This window comes from Lepisma saccharinum, chromosome 11 (assembly GCF_977018435.1).
Source record: "Lepisma saccharinum chromosome 11, izLepSacc3.1, whole genome shotgun sequence".
NCBI lineage: Eukaryota > Metazoa > Arthropoda > Insecta > Zygentoma > Lepismatidae > Lepisma > Lepisma saccharinum.
The window spans coordinates 75843881-75865743 of record NC_139239.1 but is presented as its reverse complement, the minus strand read 5'-3'; the positions used below and the strand labels follow the sequence as shown (position 1 = coordinate 75865743).

General features: G+C 37.9%; 1 protein-coding gene across 2 annotated transcripts in view; it reads right to left on the bottom strand.

Annotated features, from left to right (window-relative positions):
* Positions 1–7024: 7024 nt before the first annotated feature.
* Positions 7025–21863, bottom strand: part of LOC145994929 (uncharacterized) — a 33567-nt gene continuing 18728 nt past the window's right edge. The window contains exons 2-3 of one of the 2 annotated variants that reach the window (XM_083131431.1): positions 16865–17259; positions 7025–8350 (exon numbers count right to left, since the gene is read on the bottom strand). In XM_083131431.1, coding sequence (XP_082987557.1) covers positions 7078–8350; positions 16865–17259 — 1668 coding nt within the window. In that variant the 3' untranslated portion in view covers positions 7025–7077. Of the gene's footprint in view, positions 8351–16269; positions 17260–21863 lie in introns of those variants that run through there. The other variant, XM_083131432.1, reaches the window with a different exon arrangement.

The following is a 21863-nucleotide window of genomic DNA, read 5'->3' as shown; positions in this document are numbered from 1 at the left end:
TTTGTAGCAATGTATGTGTATGTGTGTGTGTGGTGTAGGTGTATGTGTGTGTGTGGTGTAGGTGTATAAACATATAAATGGACAATATAACCTTTGTCTTGTAAAAGAGCTTTTTGTATCATTTGTCTCTATTAATTTCATATAATTACTCATACTTTGTCCATTGTCAAAAGCTTCCACTAATTTTTCAGTGCTGGGTGTATAGTTAAATAATGTGTTTTTTTACCTCCTCCTTGACAGTGTCTTTTCAATTCTGTAGCATCACACAAAATTTAAGGTTCACAGTTGAAAGTTGTTGCTTTTTCCTCCTTCAATTGTCAAGTTAAATGTGAGTCAACTGTATTTTTATGCTAGAAACTAAGTATAAGTACTGAATTGCGATATATCTCATGTTGTGCAAGAAGTGTTTTCACTGTGTTCTGAAAGTGTCGCTCAAGTATTTTCACAAGTGTTACAAATGCGTAAAGTGTACCAGAAGTGATCAAAAGTAGTTTCTGGAGTACACTTCTTACACACTTTTGGGACACCTTTATATTGGAAGCACTTCTTGCACACTTCTACAACACTTCTTTTTGTACCTTCCTGTACACTTTTGAAGCACTTCCTGTACACTTTTGAAACACTTCCAAACACTTCCAAACACATTTAATGTGTACAAGAAGTGATCAAAAGTAGTTTCTAGGAAGTATTCCAAAAGTGTGCAGAAAGTTAATTTTTTTTTTACAGTGTGTGGGCATGCTAACATACCATCATACGGAAGAATAAGTTCAGATTATTTTGTCTCCATGATTATTATTTATTGATCAGGATATTCATTATTGATATCTGGCATGGTTAGGTTTCGCCCTGTGAACATGCTAACATGTTGCCATACCCGATATCAAGTCGATGTCTCTAATATTTTACGAATTATAGCAGTTTGTATTTCTGCATATATCTTGAAGCCAGACCATAATGTCCAATTTATATTAAAATCGGAGTCAATACTTAAAACCTTCACCAGTCACGTCAAAGTTATGCTTCATTATGTCAAGGAGCGTTCATAAAGTTCCAAGCAAGCGCCTGGTCGTCTTTATATAACTGGTATGACAGCTTGATCCATATTATGTAAATAAATTGCAAAAGTCGCGTAGATTTAATTATAAGAAGGAAATCTGTTCTGTCCTTTATTTATGGAGATCTGTAACTAGGATGTAAATTTATAAAAGTATCTTGAAATAAACCATCTTCAGGAAAATAATTGCCCATAAAGAAGTCTACTGGAGGCGCAGACCTTTCTTCGGAAACAGATGTTATTCATTTATAAAATCTCCCTTTTCCATAGCCTATCAAATGATTTAGTACATAACAGTTGAAGCTCCATATCCCACGTACTTCTACTACTATACCCGTCCCTGAGAGGGGTCAGAGTATCCCATTAGCCCACTGAATTAGCCGAGGTGAAGAAACAGATGAAATAGGATATTGAAAGGTGATTGAAGGAAATAGGAAGTTAAAGATGAGGATGGACGCTTTGTCTTTGTGATTTTTTTTACGTAATAACTGTGATTTTATAGTTTTTCGAAGGCGATTTATGCTCGAGGACGCTGACGACAGAGGGTGGCCTAAAGGTTCGAGAGAGGAACTGCCACGGAGTCTAGTTCAGTATGAGAGCAGCCTAAAGTGTCACGATGGATGTTTCCGCTCACATTCTTCGTCTCCTTCGAAGTTTAGAGCTGGCGATCGAGCCCAGGTCTCTCCTCAGCCATGCAGCCAAGCAATGATGATTTCAAAAGGATGGTATTTGTTTTATTTTGATTTTGAGCATTTTCCCTCATCAGTTGTTATGCTTTCCTTCCTAATTTTGCGTAACGCTTTGCGTCGCTCTTCATAGTCATTCACCTGTTGATATGTGCTGATAGGAATATTGGCAGCCCTGAAAGGACTCCCCTGGAATTGGAGGAAAGGAAATGAAGGGAGAGTGAGCACAGCACCTTACAAACTTTACCTTTGCATGTAATATTCTTTTTCGTATAATTCTATCTTGCATAAAATGTAAACAAGCACATTTCAGACATGATCGACTGAAGATAGTATTTTTACTAGCATTAATTATATAAAAAAACTTTGTTCGCCACTTCCCACGGTTACCGACAAAGTTAATAAATTCGAAGTTCTACACTCACATTAGGTGCAAAATCATGACCCTTTATCAGTTTAAGGTCTCCTTTGGTGTAATTGTTTTATTATAGGTGAAAACACTTTAAGTTCATCTTTTAATTCAGTAGCCTTCATGTGTTAACATTCCGGCAAGCTTTCTACACTTTTCAGACAAAAGATCAGATGGCATGTCTTTATGCTTACTAATATCATAAAAGAAATTGAAAAAATCACTATGATGTTTAAGCTGCTCAAATATTTATCTTACAGCTAAAATAATCGTCTAGGACCTGGTAATAAAAATCAACTTTGTACCGTTTTTGTGGATCTTCAACAGTTTCATCATACTGAAACTGCTTGTTCTTTCCATTTCGGCCCTGTACAGTGTTGCCTATTTTTGGATCATCTATATCTAAATTCGATGCCAATGCTTTCTTTATCAACTGGGACTCGAAGGTCGCCGTCCCCAATGCCTCTATGAGTGTAGAAAGAAAGGCCCTACCAGGCTGCCAAGTGACGTCTAAGAAACTTTGAAAATCTTCATCACTCCTGTATTTTTTTCAAAGCACTGATATGTTTGCAATAAATCTTCTAACAGCATCTAACACATCTTAGATTAATGTTTTGAAGACATTTGCTGATTACATTACGTGAAGTAAAAAGTCATACCAGGTAACTAGTGAGCAAAGGAATGTAAAGCCACACAACTGGTTTGCAATACACTGAGCCTCATGTGCGACCATTCGGACAGTCTCATTGTCGCCAATTATTTGAAGGAGCGTATCATAGACCTCTCCCACTTGATATCTCAACGGAGTTGAAGGCATCGAATCTGCTTTCGCCCCTTGTGGCACTCAGTGGTTTTAAATTGAGACTACTGATATGTTCCTTCAAAATGGTGGGTTGGCATATATTAACTTCCAAGTTATATAATATAATAATATAACTTTCAAGTTTTCAATAGGTTTATTTTTTTCTTATCTTCAAATTTTGCCGCCCCGAAAATTTACCGCTCTGGGAGGTGGCACAGTTCGCTCCCCCCAACCCCGCTTCCGCCGGCCCTGGATGAGAATGAACATCCATGCCCAGGCTGGGATTCGATCACGGGACCCCTGGCATCGTAGCATGGTGATCCAACCACTCCGCTACAGAAATAGGCTAAACCTTGTTTCAAGTCCACTGTATGCTAAGTTAAAATCAGGATTGTATTTTCAGTTCAAAGTGGGATGGAACCAATATGCAAATATACCTCTAACAAGATCGAACCTTTATCCCCTTGATTACATTTTCCCTTCCTTATTATATATTAGTATAACATTAGAGCTTGAAAATTCTGCATTAATTATTGGTTTACACTTCTAAACTTCTCTTAAAACATAGTACCTCTAGTTCACAACTTTGTTGCGTGCAGGGTCTCCCCGATGGCGTAGTGGTAACGTCGTCGCCTTGTAATCAAGGGGTCCCGGGTTCGATACCCGGTGGAGGTACTTGGCACAGTGGTTCTGATCCCACTTTAAACTGTAGGTCTAGTCCCGATTAGCCTTCCTGTGCATAAAGTGGACTTAAAACAACAAATCAATTTGTTGCGTGCGACACATTAGAAATAATTTTAAGAATAGATAGATCATCTTAAGAACATCAACTAGGGGCGTAGGCAGGCAATGGCTAGGGAGTGAGCGCTTACATTTTAAACGAATAGCACTCACAGAAATATGTTTTTCTTTTTCAGATTTCCGGGCCGCTCAGCGAGAGGAGAAAAATTTAATACAAGAACAGTCTCTTTTCCTCTTAATCTATTGTTTACAAGAATTAATATAACAAAGATGGGTTTTTTGTCAAGTGTATTAAATAAATAAAATGGATGTTCAATATCGTGCCACCAAACAGATTTGCCGGAATGGAGTTCCGATTCGCTCTGGCCCACTTCAAGCCCTGGCCACAGCCCTTGTGTTGTCGTTTTTTGACAACTCATCAATTTGATTTATAAAGAAGGATGCATTTCTATACATATTCTCGTATTACTACATACTAATTATTCACGAGGCTTTTTACCAAGGAAATCTTTTTCTCATGGAATTTCGACTTTCACAGGTGCTGAAGTCAAAATTATTCGTACTTCATTTCCAAGAAGTAGCGTTTCCCTCTGTCTCTTTCTTTCTATGCGAGAGGAAGAAAGAGACACAAGCAAGAGAGAGAGAGTGTGTGATCTGATCGTAATAGTGTTCTGGAGGGTTACTACTGCATACACTGATATAACTGTATCTTTATGATATGGTATACATGAACATACTATGGGGAAGTTAGTTGAGTGTGTTAACGAAACCACAATAATTTCAGTAACTTTTATTCCAGTAAAAATGAAACATTTTGGATGTACTATGTAATTGTAAAATAAAATATTTTTACATTATTTGTAGCTTAATTTTTAAGCAACACAAATTTAGTTTGTTTACACTTGAATAATAACCCATGGTGCGATAGCCCTCGAAGGGCGACAGGGGTCCCGGGTTCGAATCCCGGCATGGGCATGGATGTTTGCGAGTGTCCATTCATCAATTACATCATATCATCACTCATCATCATCTTCGCAAATTAGCCAAATTAACCAAAGCGAAATGAGACAAAGTAAATCAATCAATCAATCAACTCTCGAAGGGCCTTAGCTTTTTTCCCCAACTGCCTGTCTCTCCCCCAAAATCCTGCCTAGAGGTGGGGAAATCTTCAACCGGTAAAGGGGTGACGTGGGGTCAGCACGTTGAATCCTCAGCCTATGTAGGAGATTCTTATGACCGGGTTAGGCTACTCACTCGTACCTCCCCATTTTCCTCACGATGGTGGGTTGCCACCGGTCCTAAGAAAAGGCCGAGAACTCAGAGACTGAACCCAAGATGACTTGAACCAATGCAAAAGCACAGCACCTTAGATTCTACGACCAAGGAGGAAAACTGTTTACAGTATACATATTATATTTTCCTCTCGAATGAGCTTCACTCCATCAGTACACGTATTTTGTTTCCATGCTTTTCCTTTGAAAGTGTTAAGAGTATCTAATCATTAAATGATTACGAGAGTAATGTACTTCTACCAAAAATGATTCTGGTATCTACAAATTCCTTGCATGGATTATTCCGTAAATTATTTCTTTATCACTGATCCCCCCCCCCCATTAATAGCATGATTTAAATATTGATTTCAATCGCGAAAATCACACTGATTTAATTCAAACCAGCTAGGTTCCAACTAACTTTGACTTCGGCGCTTGAAGTGGGAAATGTTAGCTGAGAGATGTTTGGTCGAGCCTTGGGGTTAGCTGGGAGGGGATGCTCTTTCGGTTTAACATAGTGACAATGATTTATAATTTCACAGCATCCTCCCTCACTTTGGTCACTGGTTCATGTGGAATTATAAATAATATATATTTTTCAGTATCATACTTTGCTATTCTTACAGGAGGCACAAGCAAATTTCAACAAGCAAATAAGTAGCACAGACAAACCTAATCTAATTTTATCTGGCCGTCCTTCGTGGCTGAGTGGTTAGCATATTGCTCTACGATGCCAGGGGTCCCGGGTTCGAATTCTGGCCTAGGCATGGTTGTTTGTGAATGTCCACTCATCAATTTCATCATTTCATCACTCATGCCCATCTTCGCAAATTTGCCAAAAGATGCACAAGAAACGAAGTAAAATAAAGCAAATCATTCAATCAATGAATCAATCTTCTAAATTAGCCAAAAGTGGCAGAAATGCAAAGTAAAATAAACCAAATCAATAAACAATAAAATTTTATCTGATAGTGTTCCGTCTGCAATTTTTTATAGTTTACTCGGTCCGGCTCGAGTACGACTCTTTCTGTTGCTTTGACCCTGAGTTTAGGCTGCTAAAAAAAAACATCGGGTAGTGTGCATGGACGTACGCAGGATTTTTCCATGGAAGGGCAAGCAAGGTAACATTTCCAAGGGAGGGGGGAATGAGGGATATTATCTGCAAAAATCATGTTCTCTCCTTAAAATACATTAATTCTGTTTGAAGTTATCAGTTCCCGCAACGCCATTTTATTTTAAGTTGACATTCACTTTCTGCGATAGGGAGGGCGTGACCCCGCTTACCGCACTGCCAGACCTCAATGTGAGAGTAAGATGAATTAAGTTCTCGACCGAAGCACTCCACCGAAGTTCTCAGGTTTGAGTCCCTGCCTGGGCATAAATGTCCTGTGTGAGTATTCCTCAGAGATGGCTCAAGATAAAAATTTATTTTATCAGTCTAGAAAACCAGTATTGTTTAGTAAGAAGGAACTGCATAGGAAGATATAGTAGATACTTTTACTTGCTGATCAAGATAATGTTTATAGATATAAAACCTTAGCCATGTGAACAAAAAGAAAAGAGTTGTAAACCAAAATGTAATGATTTACTGATTGGAAGTATTGAAGATTAATGTAAACATAAAAAGAGCAGATTAATGGAAACCTGCATATTACTCAACTTATAATTTAAACTATATAAGAGTTGTGAACTTATGAGTTTATTTTTTTCTTTGTTTCCTGATCTGAAGATATACAATTATACAATTCTTAATTCACCATCATGTAGGGGTAGTTAGGTTCTATCCCTTATGCTAGATGGTGGATGCCCCCAAAACTCATTGAAAAGTTTTCCCCCTAGGAAATTAGTATCTGAATACTGAAGTAAAACTAGGGGTTCCATGCATAAGGTGGTATAGCGGCTGTTGATCCTGAAGTGGTTTGGCAAAATAAGGTAAGTTGCAGTCTGATGAAAGGACCTCTCGATTACGTGAAAGAACAAATGGATTGTGACACAAACTTCTTTACACCACATTAAAAAAATTAAACTTTTTGCAAATTATTTATTCCACATTAAATACATGCCAGAACCCAAAAGGCTACACAAGGAATCTTGAATTAATTGGATTGTCAAAATCACTTATTAAATGTTGAATAAAAATTAGGCTTTTGAGCTCTATGAATTTCTGAATGTTGTCTAAGATGCTGCATCCGTGTAAATGACTTCTTACATGTTGAACACACAAAGGGTCTCTCTCCAGTATGAATTCTAAAATGTTTTTGAAGACCTCCCTTCCATGTAAATGATTTGTTACATGTTGGACACACATGGGGTTTCTCTCCAGTATGAATTATCAAATGCTTTTCAAGACATCTCTTTCGTGCAAATGATTTGTTACATGTTGAACACACATGAGGCTTCTCTCCATTATGAATTATTAAATGTTTTCTAAGATCTTCCTTCCGTGCAAATGATTTGTTACATGTTGAACACACGTGGGGCTTCTCTCCAGTATGAATTATTAAATGTTTTTCAAGACCTCTCTTCCGTGCAAATGATTTGTTACATGTTGAACACACATAGGGTTTCTCTCCAGTATGAATTATTAAATGATTTCCAAGACCTTCCTTCCGTCCAAATGATTTGTTACATGTTGAACACACATGAGGCTTCTCTCCATTATGAATTAGTACATGTTTTCTAAGATCTTCCTTCCGTGCAAATGATTTGTTACATGTTGAACACACATGGGGCTTCTCTCCAGTATGAATTATTAAATGTTTTTCAAGACCTCTCTTCCGTGCAAATGATTTGTTACATGTTGAACACACATAGGGCTTCTCTCCAGTATGAATTATTAAATGATTTTCAAGACCTTCCTTCCGTGTAAATGATTTGTTACATGTTGAACACACATGGAGCCTCTCTACAGTATGAATTCCTAAATCATTCCTAGTATGAATTCTTAAATGTTTCCTAAGATTTGACTTGCGTGTAAATGCATTATTACACACAGAACATACAAATGGCTTGTCTCCAGTATGAGAGCTAGAATTTTTTCTAAGATCTTTCTTGCATGCAACATTATGAGTTTTCCAATGCTTTCTAGAACTTTGTTTCAATGCTAGAGGATTGATACAGCTTGAACACAAAAAATACTTTTTACCATGATCTCCTGTATATTCCACGAGACATTTTATATCCCTAAATGATTCTTTGCACTTTGAGCACTCAAAAGATTTTCTTCTAGTATGATTTTGCCCGTGAACCGCAAGTTCACATTCAGCTTTAAACATATTACTTCCATCATTCCAAATGGCAAAACCTTCAGAGTTGAAAGATTTTGTAGATTCTAGATTAGTTCCACTATTCTTTGTCACAGAGCAGAATGCAGTCGCTAGTATCGAGCTGCAAGAAAGAAATACTATTTGAAGTGGTTTGGGATTTTAGTTGAAACATAATTCATTCTAAGACGAATGTATATCATTGTATAAATATTTTTATTGAAGATAACTTTTAATCAATGTATATTTCAGTAACAACCTGGAAGAAGATATACCAGGGTGGCCACTCTAGGACCTTGATAAAATTCAAGTATAATTCCCTGTTGTCAAGGCAAACTTTCCAAAAATTCTAGGGTATAAGCAGATTTTTTTTCTTTTTTTATTCAGCCTTATGTTTTGCCCCCCTCTCGCACCCACCCAGACAGAAATATTAATATTATAAAGGGTCAGTGGAATTCCAATTTATCAAAAATTTTATATCAATTCAATTAAACAGTGTGTATATATATACAAACACACACATACATATTGTTTATACAATTTCACATACTCAGACTCGAAATACAACTTCAAACATAAATCGCAAATGTTATGTGATATTTATCTATGAAAAATTGTTACTTGTATTAGAATTTCAGACTCAAATTTACCTAATCAACTTCCAGATATATTATTTTGCAATAATTTTACTTCTGTCAGATAGATTGTTTTGCAGATATGATCCATATTTTTGTGACTTCACAACTTAAAAAATGTCACTTGCATATTATTTTGTGAAAGAACACATAAATTTTGTGCTATTATATGTAAATTGCACCTTGTTTGTAATGTATATCTCTTCTTTAATATTTATTGTATTTTAAGTTCTATTATGAGTAATTCAATGTATCTTCAAATTTGAGAAAACTGCATTGTGTGAATTTGGAATCTAAACTTGTGTAGATGTCAGCTTTGTTTCTAGTATCTGTTTGTAAATAGCAAGTGATTCATCTGTATTTGATGTGTGATCTTGAAATAGTATAAAAGCGAGGATTTCACATAATAAATTAACACATTCGCAGGAGATCGCTGAAAGATTTTTAACTCAAAAGAACTGCTCGGTTCTGTGCATACATCTAGGTATGGCAATTTGGGGTGCAAGCTAGGTCTATGCGACCATAGGTACTTCAATAGTCATGCATTGATGCTATGTACAATACTACAACCAATATATGTTAATAGATAAAGTCAGCCCAAAAGACAAATTTGGAATAAAGGGCTAATAGCAAATACTGGTTCAGTTATTATTACATGCCTCTTGGTGTGGTAGTCTGGGGCATATCTAGGCCTATGCGACCATAGGTACGCCGATAGCCACGCATTGAGGTTGCGTGTCATAGTTGAGTCAAGACACCATCAAAGCAAAATCCTCACATTCATAAGAAGTATATTTGAGTTGTAATTGCAATAAATAAAGAATAAAACCTTTCATTTTATCTACTGCAGTAATGCAATAAATAAAGAAAAAAACTTTCATTTCATCTACTGCAGTAATATGGTTTTATTCCTCTGTGCTTTGAAGTATCATCGTTGCCTATCACTACCCCTGTACCTGAGTATACTCATTCACCGCTGAGTATTACTAAGTTATTATTATTAAGTATAATACAACGACTGAATACTTTGTTAATAATAAAATGCCTTAAACTTATCAAGTGCACTAACAAAGTAATTGGATTGAGAGAAAATAAGTTTTATTTCCCATGCAGCTTTACTCCATAAAAATAAAAGGTAAACTGTGAAAATAGCCGCATGGCATTTATAAATATGTATAAATTCAATGGGATTTACATTAATGACAGTTGCAATTTTTCACGTGTATGGAGAAAAATTCATGTAGAATTCACGCATAATTCCCAGAATTCAAGAAATTCCCAGTGAGTAGCCACCCTGCATACATTATTAAAGATAATTTATGACAGGATATTTCAGAAAAAAGCGCTACTACCTAACATAGTTTATAAACTTTCTAATACCAATTTCACAATGAAAATTAGATTAGTGGCTATAACCCAATTATTCCAAAATGCTAAAATTATGAAGAATTTCATTTTTTTAAAGTAAAAAAACTATTTGCATAACACTAAAAATAACTTCAAGTACTGTGGAATACCTTATAGAGTGATTCAATAGATGTCCCAAATTTTAATTGACTGTACCATGATCATTGATATATTTTTCGATGGTTAGTATTATCAGTTTACACCATACAGAAAATTATATAAATTAATAATATTTATTGTTTTTTTTAATACTTTGATTTTCTGCCACTTCTGACTAATTACAAAGATGAGTGATGATATGATGAAATTGATGCTCACATACACCCATACCCAGGCCACAATTCGAACCAATAACTCTTGGCATCATAGTGCGATGGGAGATCATCCTGGACATCCAGATAATTTCCTGTCCTGTATATCCAGAGGATCTCCCAATCTGGATATTTATGGGATATGTAGTATTTATGTCCATGTGCTATTACAAAATTGACATAAATGCTTTGGTACCAGTGGAAAGATTCTTTGATAGTGTCTAGTCTCAATTTAGTTATGTTAGGACTCAAATTCTGTGATGTAGTAACAATTCATAACTCGCAAACATGGCTAGAAGGGATTGCACTGTACATAGGCTACTGTTTTACCAAGCGAGTCACGCATGCACATAAGCCCAGGAGAAAGTTTGTTGTATTGAGGGGATAGTTGCAGTGTGCTTGCTCCTGGTAGTGAAGAATGTGAATGTGTGTGCATCCACATACATACATACGTACGTACGTGTGGGTGTGTGTGTGTGTGTGTGTGTGTGGGTGTGTGTGTGTGTGTGGGTGTGTGTGTGTGTGAGAGAGAGAGAGAGAGAGAGAGAGAGGGGAGGGGATTTCTTGTTATTATCATATGTGTAGACGAGGTCTTCGATATGCATAAATCTAGTCAACGAATGTTCCTTTCGATTCCAAAGTATTTGTGAAAAATATCAGGATAATGTCCACATGAGGTCCAATTTTAGCCCAGAATATCGATGCACACAATGAAATAAAAACATCCAGTTAATGCCTCAATCATGGGAACCAAGTGACATTAATGTCCAAAACATGTCCTTCCTGGATACTCCTTGGGTGGACTTATGGATGTTCAGGATATTCAATGTATGTCTACTTGACATTTCCGGATATCCAAAATTTCAGCACGAACATCCAGAAGATACACGTAAGATGTTTTCCGGATATTTTTGTGCGGCTAGGGTAGCAGCATTTGATGTGTTTGGGGTTTGGCGATATTACATGTTAAGTGAAGAAGTGCACATTTTTGGCAATATTGTTAGGTTTGAGTGAGGAATATGGTAATGCAGGTTAGTGCAGGTTAGATGGTGAAGAATCAACATATTTAATAGAAAACTGGACGTTATGACCGAAACATTCATGCACAATGAATCATGCTACAGAAGATTATACACCGACTACATCTGCTTCCAGTCTCTCTTCTTAAAGCCATGAAGGTCAAACCTTGTAGCCATACAGTTAATACCTAGACCGTATCAAATATGTTCTTAGCTGGTAACACTAGCAGGATGAAATTTTGTCACCAGATCAGTCATCATGTACGTAAGTATTGGACACACATCTATATGTAAAATCATAAATCTTAATTTTACACCAAATTTGGTCTTCTGACGCGATACTACGCTTCTCCTGGTTACACTGAATTTGTAACTCGTGTTAATGCACACACACATGATATTATTATGTACTAAATTAGAATACAGTTCATTTATTGTTTATAAAAACGTACATATATATATATATTTTTTTTCAAGGGAAGGTCTTAAATGTTATTTAAATTGGCCTGAAGCATGGGACTTAAGGAGGCAAACAGATTAAAATTTGCAAGGTAATCAAGACAAAACAGAAGTATCCGACGACTTCACTTATGTCCCCACATTTTGGAAAATAATTTTAAAAAAAGTTTGGAAATTTGGAAATTGGGTACATGCCCCTGTCTTATAATTGACACAAAAAATAACAATCCTGTCTCATAGTAGGAACATGTAATTACCATTCACCAAAATTTACCCAACACTTAAATAATAAGGGGCAGCAATGGAAGAAGGAAAGCTTTGTGGTTGGAATAATTTTCTGAAATTTCCGCATTTCTTTCCAGAACATGCTTTCTTCACATTACTAGTTATATGATTTGATCGAGACATTTAATGCCAAAACTGTATTTTTTTAATAGAAAAAGGCATGCAATGGGATTACAAGGAATACACTCTCTTGACGAAATGGTACATCTAGTAGCTGCATGAGCTTTTGCATTCCATGGGTGCTTTCCAAAGTTGCAAGAGTTTAATGTGTCATGGCAACTGGCCTTTCCATAAGTGTTTTCCTGAGTTTTGTGCAAGAATGAATTTATTTCTAAGACGTTGTGCAATAAACAACAATTTACGTAGGTAGTAATGTGAACCACGCAGGTGTTGGGCCAGAGCAAAATATCTGAAACATGTGGTCACTTGTAAGTGAATATCCCACAAGTACTCAAGTTAATGATGAAAATTATTAGGAATTCTTTTTAAAAGAATGTACATTTAAGATTTGGTCGAAATCTGGGTGTGATTATTGCGTTGAAAATTAGAGTGTGATGGCATTGTGCACTTACAAAATGTCTTGGAGTCATTGACAAGTAACCTCTGTGAAATGACTGTTTGTGTTTTGCCCATATTTATGACAAATTCACCAGACAAGTACAGTTTCAATTCCAGGCAGGATCTGTTTTGTTACACCTCATTATTTTCTTGTGACAAAACTATGTTTTTAGTAATGTGTGTGAAATATTTCTTTGTGACGTGTGGGATTTCGGCCAACTCTGACTAGGTAGAATAATTTAAATACAGCATGTGCAATACAAACTGTTTTACTGACAAACTGAAAACATGTAAGAAGTACCTGCCAACCTCAGTAGCAGAGTGGTTAGCACAGTGTGCTACAATGCCAGGGGTCGTAGGTTCGAATCCCAGCCTCGTCATGGGTGTTCTTTGTCATTGTCCCTATATCAATTTCATCATATGACCACTCATCCTCATCATTGCAATTATCTAAAAGTCGCAGGAAAGCAAAGTAAAATAAACCAAATCAATAAATAAATGAACGAAGTACGAACTGTTATGTGTAACAAAATAATTTTGATGTGACATAATACCTAAAATTATAATTTAACTTAACATTTTCGGAATGTTTGTTTACTTAAATTTGATTGAATTTGAACTAGCTACATGAAACTGCAACAGTAGGAGGAGACATTTCTTTTACAATGTTAGTGACTGTGTACACAATTTTGTTCTGAGCAGCTGGCCATTTCCAATATTTTTCAGATGGAATCATGGTGGATACCAATATCTCTTGCAGATCAATGTTGATAGCTGTCACTTCACCTGGGTAAACATTGTCTTCATAAAAGTAGTCGACATGACTATTGTGGGGTATCCTTATGCTGATGAAACTGAAGAGTTGAATAAAAGAGGACTACAATTCCATCCGATGAGATTGAAACAACATTTTTTCATTTGCATGTGCAAGACAACTGTTCTGTGTGTGTGTGTGCGTGTGATGTTATTAGCTGCACGTGCAAAGTCTACAGAAGACTGAATGATAACCTCTGTTCTCTGGCTCATGACTGCCTGACTCACGAGGGATTTTGCTCTTCCACCAATCCTGTCTACTACTCCCTTTCTATGGGATGTATCAGAATTTTTTGAGATAAATGACCTCTTAAACTTATTTAGTAATTTTGCCATGACTTATTTTTAATTTCTGAGGAATCTCTCCAGATTGTCTTGTCTACATTTGGACTTGCACATAGGAAAACCACTTGAAATCAACATGAAGAGGAAACAAAAGCCAATTTATGGTGAAAATATTCAACCATGATGGATAGTACACTTTCCCTTTTCACAGTACTGTAGCTCAAATAGATGTGGATGAAAGAAACTGCATGCAAGCTAAAAACTTAATTAACTAAGGTCTAAATCACCAACCCTGAGACCTTCTGTAAACCAACGGTCTCACCGATTCGATGTATCACTCCGCGTCAGCTGATCCATGACCGCAATCATCTGCTGTTACACTCAAAGTTCGCCGCACCTATTCATTTTATATAAGAGCCTCTGAATGTGAGAACCCATTCTCAAAACATCAGACGAATATGCAGCCGCATACATTGTTACTCTCCCGGTCATTCTCTCTTTCATAACCCTTAAAACTGCAGACACTGACACACCACTGCACTGGGATACCAACTTAACCACTTCATTTACTGGTTTCTCAGGATACTACTGACAGAACGTTACATAAATATTGAGTAGAATCTGTTTCTCACCCCTTTTCAAAGGCTGTCCTTGCTGGTGTTTTGAAAAAAAAGCTCAGAGTAAACGGAGACTTTCCCTCATGCATAGAACTCGGCATGTTATTTTTCTAAGGCTAAGTCAGGCAATATTACTAAGTTGCACTACTTCCTTGCTGTTCACATGATTATTTTTAGAAAATAACCAATGTTATAAAATATCATTATGTACACAAATCTCTAAGCTCATTGAAAGTTATATTACTATAAAATGTTCACACTTATCTTGCCTTGCCATGTCACCAAGTTATTTTACGAAGTGCACTATATTTGGCGGAACAAAAATCGTTATTAGGATGCTTGTCAAAGTTTCCAACCGCAATAAATTTACGAACTTTTTGTCTTGTTTTGATCATCATCAATATATTTATTGGACTTACAGTAATGCATATGGCTGTTTATGCCCATCATATATTTTATTTACATAAGATACAATTTACATAAAATGTACAAACAAATTTCAAATACACTCCTATCTATATCAAACCTTATAAATATACATTACCATATTATATCATTTTGTCTAAAAAATGTAAGTAAAATATATTCAAAGAAAGAAGCCAAATTTATGGGAAATGATTACTGGTGCAAAGAGTTAACCATAAAGGTGAAGCAATAAGTAAAAAAAGAAAGAGCATTGGGTTTAAAGTGAGACGTCATTTGCGGCAGCGTATCCCATACTACAAATTTGCCATTGTTTTACCTTACGTAATGAATCCTGTAACAATACTGGATTTTCATGTGGATTATTTTACTTCTATGAGTTTGCAATGCTTTCTGCATGCAGGTGGTTTTGTTTACAGAAGGTGTCAGGGTTTGTGATTTGAACTATACATACATTACAAGTGTTAGAAGTCAATTCTACGTATTGTAGTAAACTCTAGCAGTAAGATTCCTACATCATAGTGTGACGAATAGTTAATGGAATTCCAAGAAATGGCTTGCACTGTACTTCTGTGCCCAATAATTTCTCAAGTGTGCTTCACACACATTACTGTGATATGCGACAGAAGTTTCCACTACTTCCAGAAATGTAAAAGAACTATTTGTGCTTCCCTGTTCTATGCATATAGGTCAGGCCCCTACACTTTCTTGATTGATTGACTAAGTTGGTGTTTTAAGTCCACTTTATGTACATTAAGGCTAATTGGGACAGGACCTACAGTTTGAAGTGGGACCCGAATCACTATGTGCCTCCACCGGGTATCGAACCCAGGACCCCTTGATTACAAGGCAACGATGCTGCCACTGTGCCATTGGAGAAGCCTCCCCCATTTTCTTGATCACGAAGGTGGGGGTGATGTGATCAGCACCATGACCCTGGCAACCTTTACCCCCCCCCCCAGAGTTTCCTCCAGGTACCAACTTTATACGATGCTGGGTGGGTGCCAGAGCCACTTGAACAGGTGGAAAAAATCCCGATTCTCCCCCACCAATAAACAAACCTGGGTGTCTCGCATGGTAGTCAGATGCCCTAATGACTGAGCTACCGCGACTTATAAATTTTTGTTACATATGTGAAAATAGCAGTATAGTAAAAAATAAACCGAACTTTGGCCACCACAATAATTTTTGTGAATCTATGTCTGAAAAAGACCCTGTTAGAGGGTGGAAACGTTACGATTTAGTGTATAATTTTCTCTACAATAAATTTGCCTTTCTCAACATTTGATTGTTTTATTACAAAAATAAGCATTTCAACATATGGATGATAGAACTACAGGGTGGGCGAGAAGTAACTAGGCATTGGAAATTTGCTGTACTATTTGTAATATTTAAGCAATCTGAATGAAACTTTATGTACATATACATTATGGAATAGGATTGCATATGTGCATACAAATTTTGCAATACGATTATATTAGCCTATTTATGTTAAACTTTATATGGTTTAGCAATCTGGAAAGGTTATCATCGAATTATTGCTATTTGATGTTGCTGGAAATTTTTTTTTTTGTTCGTTGCAGTTTCAAATATCATCCCTTTTCTGATACTTATATCTTTTGGGGGAAGGGAAAAAAGTGCCTCTGCATACCCTGCTATATCTGTCAATGCGACATAATGTATTAAAAATTTGCCCCCTCTAGGATTGACTTCGCCCCCGCAATTCTGAAAATAACAAAATATTCAAGTTGACGATATTTTGAAGAGGTATGACCAAAGTATTGTGGTACTTGCTTTCATTAACTTGAAATACTTCATGCACTCACCTTTCTGTCTCTGTAGATAGACCTTCATGTTCAATTGTGAGTTCACTCTTCACATCTTCAGGCTTTACATAAACATTGTCTCTCTCATCACTTTTGCATCCAACAGCACCAAACTGTGCAATGTCATCACTCGTATCCAAATCATTACCATCCTCCTGTAAGAATTCATTCATCCCAGCACCAGAGTTCAAGCAGATGTGAAAGGAGCTACCAGCAACATCCCCTGGCTCTTCAACTTTCATTTGTTCCTCCTTTGGTTCAGATTTAAAAACTGATGCGGTTAGCTCCTCATTTGGTTCACTCTTGATTGAACAACTCACGAAGTCAGGCTCTACCTTCAGGTGGTTGGACAATGAGAGAATCTCCATGTGTGATGAGGATAAGGCACTTGCCATCTGAAAAGACATTTTACACACAAACATCAGATGGTGCTCAAATTGAAGACAATATACAATACATACATGAATATGTATACATACACTGAAGTGCCAAAAGTCATGGGATACCTACCTAATAACGAGCGGGACCCCCTCGAGCACGGCAAAGTGCAGCAATTCAACGTGGCAAGGATGCAACAAGTCACTGGTAGTCTGCTGGAGGGATGTGCAACCATGCAGTCTCGATTGCTGTCCACAATTTGGTCATTGTTCCAGGTGGAGGATCCTGGGCACGAATTGTCCGTTCGATGACATACCACATGTGCTCGATAGGGTTCATGTCCGGCGATCTAAGAGGCCAATTCATGCGTAGGAAGTTGCAAGAATGTCTCTCACACCAGTCTCGCACCATTGCGACTTCGTGTAATGGCACATTGTCATCCTGGAAAATCCCAAAGTCCAGAAAGGGTATGAGATGGGAGGACCAGAGGACTAGAACCATGAAAAGTAAAAATGCTCTAAACCATGACGGAGCCACCACCAGCTTGCACAGTGACTTGTTGACAACTTGGTTCCATGGGGTCTGTGCCACACCCGGACCCTACATCCACGCGTACCAATTGGAAACATGACTCATCTGACCACGCTACACGTTGCCAGTCCTCTAAGGCCCAATGCATGTGTTCCAGAGCAAATGCGCATCGCCGTCGCCGATGGACAGCGGTTAGTACCGGCACACGTGTCGGTCTTCGGTTGCGATACCCCATGGAGACCAAATTGCGTTGCACTGACCTCTGAGACACATTTCTGGGACATCCTGCACTGATTCCTGCTGTCAGATCACGCACTGTTGCTTGTCTGTTTGCCCGGACGAGTCTGCCCAGAAACGAATATTGTTATGATTGATGTGGAGGGCAATGGTTAAGTCCAGGTTGTGGGTGGAGTGTCAGTTGTTGATCCTGTGGTTGAGGGTCGTGGATGATTCCCATAGGAAAAAGCCACCACAGATGATGCAGGTGAGGACATAGAGAAGGTTCGAGGTATGGCAGGTCCCTTTGGGATACATCATGTGTCTCTTTGTGTTGCAAAGATATACGATCTTTTGACATTGTGCAAGGTGAAGGATTCATAGAATACTCTCAGATATTGGTTAAAATAGGTTCCCAACATGGTAATGTGAACATAAAAGAATTGCTCCCCCACCCTACCACAGTGTCACGTAATGTAGTGAAAGATGCTGAAATCCTCCGAAATTCGCTGGCTCATACGGTGCAAACAATGATTGAGAGGCGGGAGTGTGCTGCTACTACTGATATGTGGAGTGATGATTTTAAACACATTTCTTACATAACTCTTACTGTTCATTTCGTTAATGAGAAATGGAGGTTGTGTAGTAAAGTGCTCTTCACAGCAGAATTTACACCTGACCGGAAAACAGGAATGAACATAAAAAGAGAATTAAATCGAAAAGCAGTTTCAGTGGGTCTTGAACAAGGCAGCCTTTCTCAAATTGTTTTTGTAACGGACCAGAGAAGTAACATCATGAGTGCCCTTCAGGCGTACATCAGATTAAACTGTTCTTCCCATCTACTTAACACAACACAGAGGAACTTATTCCAGAAACTCTCGGCGGAAGTTCATTTATCGTATATAGACACACTGACAACAGAGGTAAAGGACATAGTGCGGTACATGAAACACACAGGTCTTACACAACATTTGAAAACTACCCTATATCAAGAATGTGAAACTCGATGGTACAGTAGGATTGACATGTACAAATCTTTTGATGTCAACTACAATGACATTGAAAATATTCTTATCGAACACCAGGAAGAAGGGAGAATGGCACACGTTCAACGAGATATCCTGAGAATGCTTATCGAGTTTCTGGAACCATTCAAAGATGCTTCTCTGCAATTAGAAGCAGATACATACCCCACACTACCACTTGTGCTTCCTTTGCGATTCAATTTAATACATCACCTTAAAGAACAGAATCTCTCAGATCCAGAGGATCTGTTGCAGTTAAAACAAATTGCATTAAATTTACTCGCAGAAAAGTTTGTTTTGCACAAATTTCATAAGATTGCTTGCTTCTTGTGGCCTAATTTCCGTCAGTTGAGAATGCTTGAAAATACAGAGAAAGAGGAGACAAGACTCGATGTGTGTTCCTTAATATGGGATCTAAAGAGCAAAGAGCCAGAATCCCAATGTAAAGATCATTCTCAGCGAAATAGTTCTTCTGTCCCTTCTGTCCCTGCCAAAAGACTAAAAATACTGGATTTCACGTGTATCGAAGATGAAAATATTGATGCCCGAAGTGAAAACAAGGCCGAAGAAATTGAAAAATATTTAAATCATAGTTATGGTTCGGTTGACATTAAAGACCTACTGGAATGGTGGGAAGATCACGAACAGGAGTTACCGTATTTATCGCGGCTTGCCAGACAATTCCTATGTATACCAGCTTCAAGTGCTAGCAGTGAATGGAATTTTAGTACAGCTGGGTTGCTGATCCAACAGAGACGAACCAGCCTCAGTTCTCGAAGTGTGGACTCTGTACTTTTTCTGCACAGTAACATGGGACACTAACCAGTAGGCCTACATCTTTTTTTTTTTTTTTTTTTTTTAAAGTAGCGCATGTTTTGTTAATATTTGTTTCACCAATAGTAGATGTAGCAAAAGTAACAGTATTTTTTTTCTCATCGATTGTTTACATTTTCTTATAACAGCTAGTTAACGAAGTACAACAGTGCCCATTTTTTTTTCAAATGCTGAATTGGAAAGTAATTTTAATTATGTTTTCGGGCTCGGGCCGGGCTCATGTTTACTTATTATCGGACTCGGGTTGGGTTCGGGTTTCTTTCCTCGGGCCAGGCCGGACTCGGGCCTTACAATTTAGGCCCGTGCAGACCTCTAATGTATGTGTGTTTTTAAATGACCATTCTCAATGTGCACATGCAATTTGGTTGGTAGAAAGGTTCCAGATGAACTTGATGGAGCAGAAGTGGTAGACTTGGACCAGGAAAGTGGATAGGGATGGTTCTCCATTTGTCCAGAGCATGAAGATTTGTCTATAAAATGGCACTTTAGGAGAGAATTTAAGGGTTGGGTCTCTAGGAACTCTTGCCCATGAACAGGTTGGTACAGGGTACCCATGGCTGTGCATCTGACATGTGGGTCATGTTGGTCTTCAAAAGTGAAGCTGTTGCATGAGGACAAGGTGGGCTAGGTGGATCATGAAGTTAGCGTTGGGGTTTTGGTCTTCTGCTGAGAGAACGTCAGGGAGCGAAAGTTGAGGGCTTTGATTGATTGATGGATTTGGTTTATTTTACTTCATTTTTCAGTCATATTTGGTTAATCTCGACAATGGGAATGAATGATAATATGTTGAAATTGATGAAGGGACAATCACAAAGAACATCCATGAACAAGCATGGATTCAAACCCAGGACCCTTGGCATGAGAGTGCAATGTGCTAACAACTCCACCATGAAGGACAGAAGAAGCCGTGGGAAAGAGGGATGTTGGTGTAAAGGGAAGTTACCTCGATGGTAGCAAGGATGAATGTTGGGGACAATGGTGTAAGGATATTGATTTTTCTTGAGAAAATGGTTGGTGTCACGAAGGTAGGATGGTAGAGCGTTAACAAGAGGCACAAGATGGAAGCAGGCCCGTAGCTAGGCAGGGGCCAGGGGGGGCTGAGCCCCCATTGGCATTGTTGTCAGCCCCCCTGGTATTAGGTAAAACTATTGCATAATTTGTTTGCCATGACAAGTGAAAATGTAGAGTGTGGATATTATTTGCTCATAATTTGATAGGATAAATTCACAGAACATGAAGAGCAGCTATCACATTTGTTCATCTTGTTTATAAACCGAAGTTTAATTAACGGGAAGTATTTAGAAGGTTCTCTTAAGTTCTTCCACAGGGGATCTATGCACCTTCGCTTCCCCTCTTTCGGCTTTCCCTTGTAGCAGGTCCTTTCCATCTGCATCAAAGGTCATCGGCTCCCAAGTTTTGCAAAGGGGAGTTTTATTGCCCAGGCGGGGGTGGAATATAAGGGCTTGCCCATGCCCTGTCGGGGAAAAACCTTGACAAAGACACTTTGTTGAGTTCTTCATTCGTGTAAAGAAGGTTTCGCGTTTGTGCGGGTGTTATTGTGTTTCATATCTTCGTAAAACTGATTCATGTGATAGTGAGCGGTTTTAGTGACGAATAATATAACCATGTTTCGTCCTTGGTGTGTAGTGTTGTGATATTTTAACGATTCCCCAGCACCATGGATACATTTATAATTCGTAAAAACACATCTGATTCTTTGACCACGGCGACCACCGTACCTACTCTTTCCCCATCTACGGCTGCCTCCAATCAAGAAGAGGATTTCTTGCCTACAGAAGTAAAGGACATTTCCAAACAAGGTGAGGAAATTAAACAGCTAAAACTCAAACATTAACCCCGAAATGCTGATGGACGGTGTTTTCAAAGTGACTGGTTTAAAAGGTTCAAATGGTTAGAGTATTCACAATTTCTAGATGCAGCATTCTGCTATGCTTGTAGACAATATCGGCCTTTCGGATGCAAAAAAAGTAGCCTTTACATCTAAAGGCTTTAAG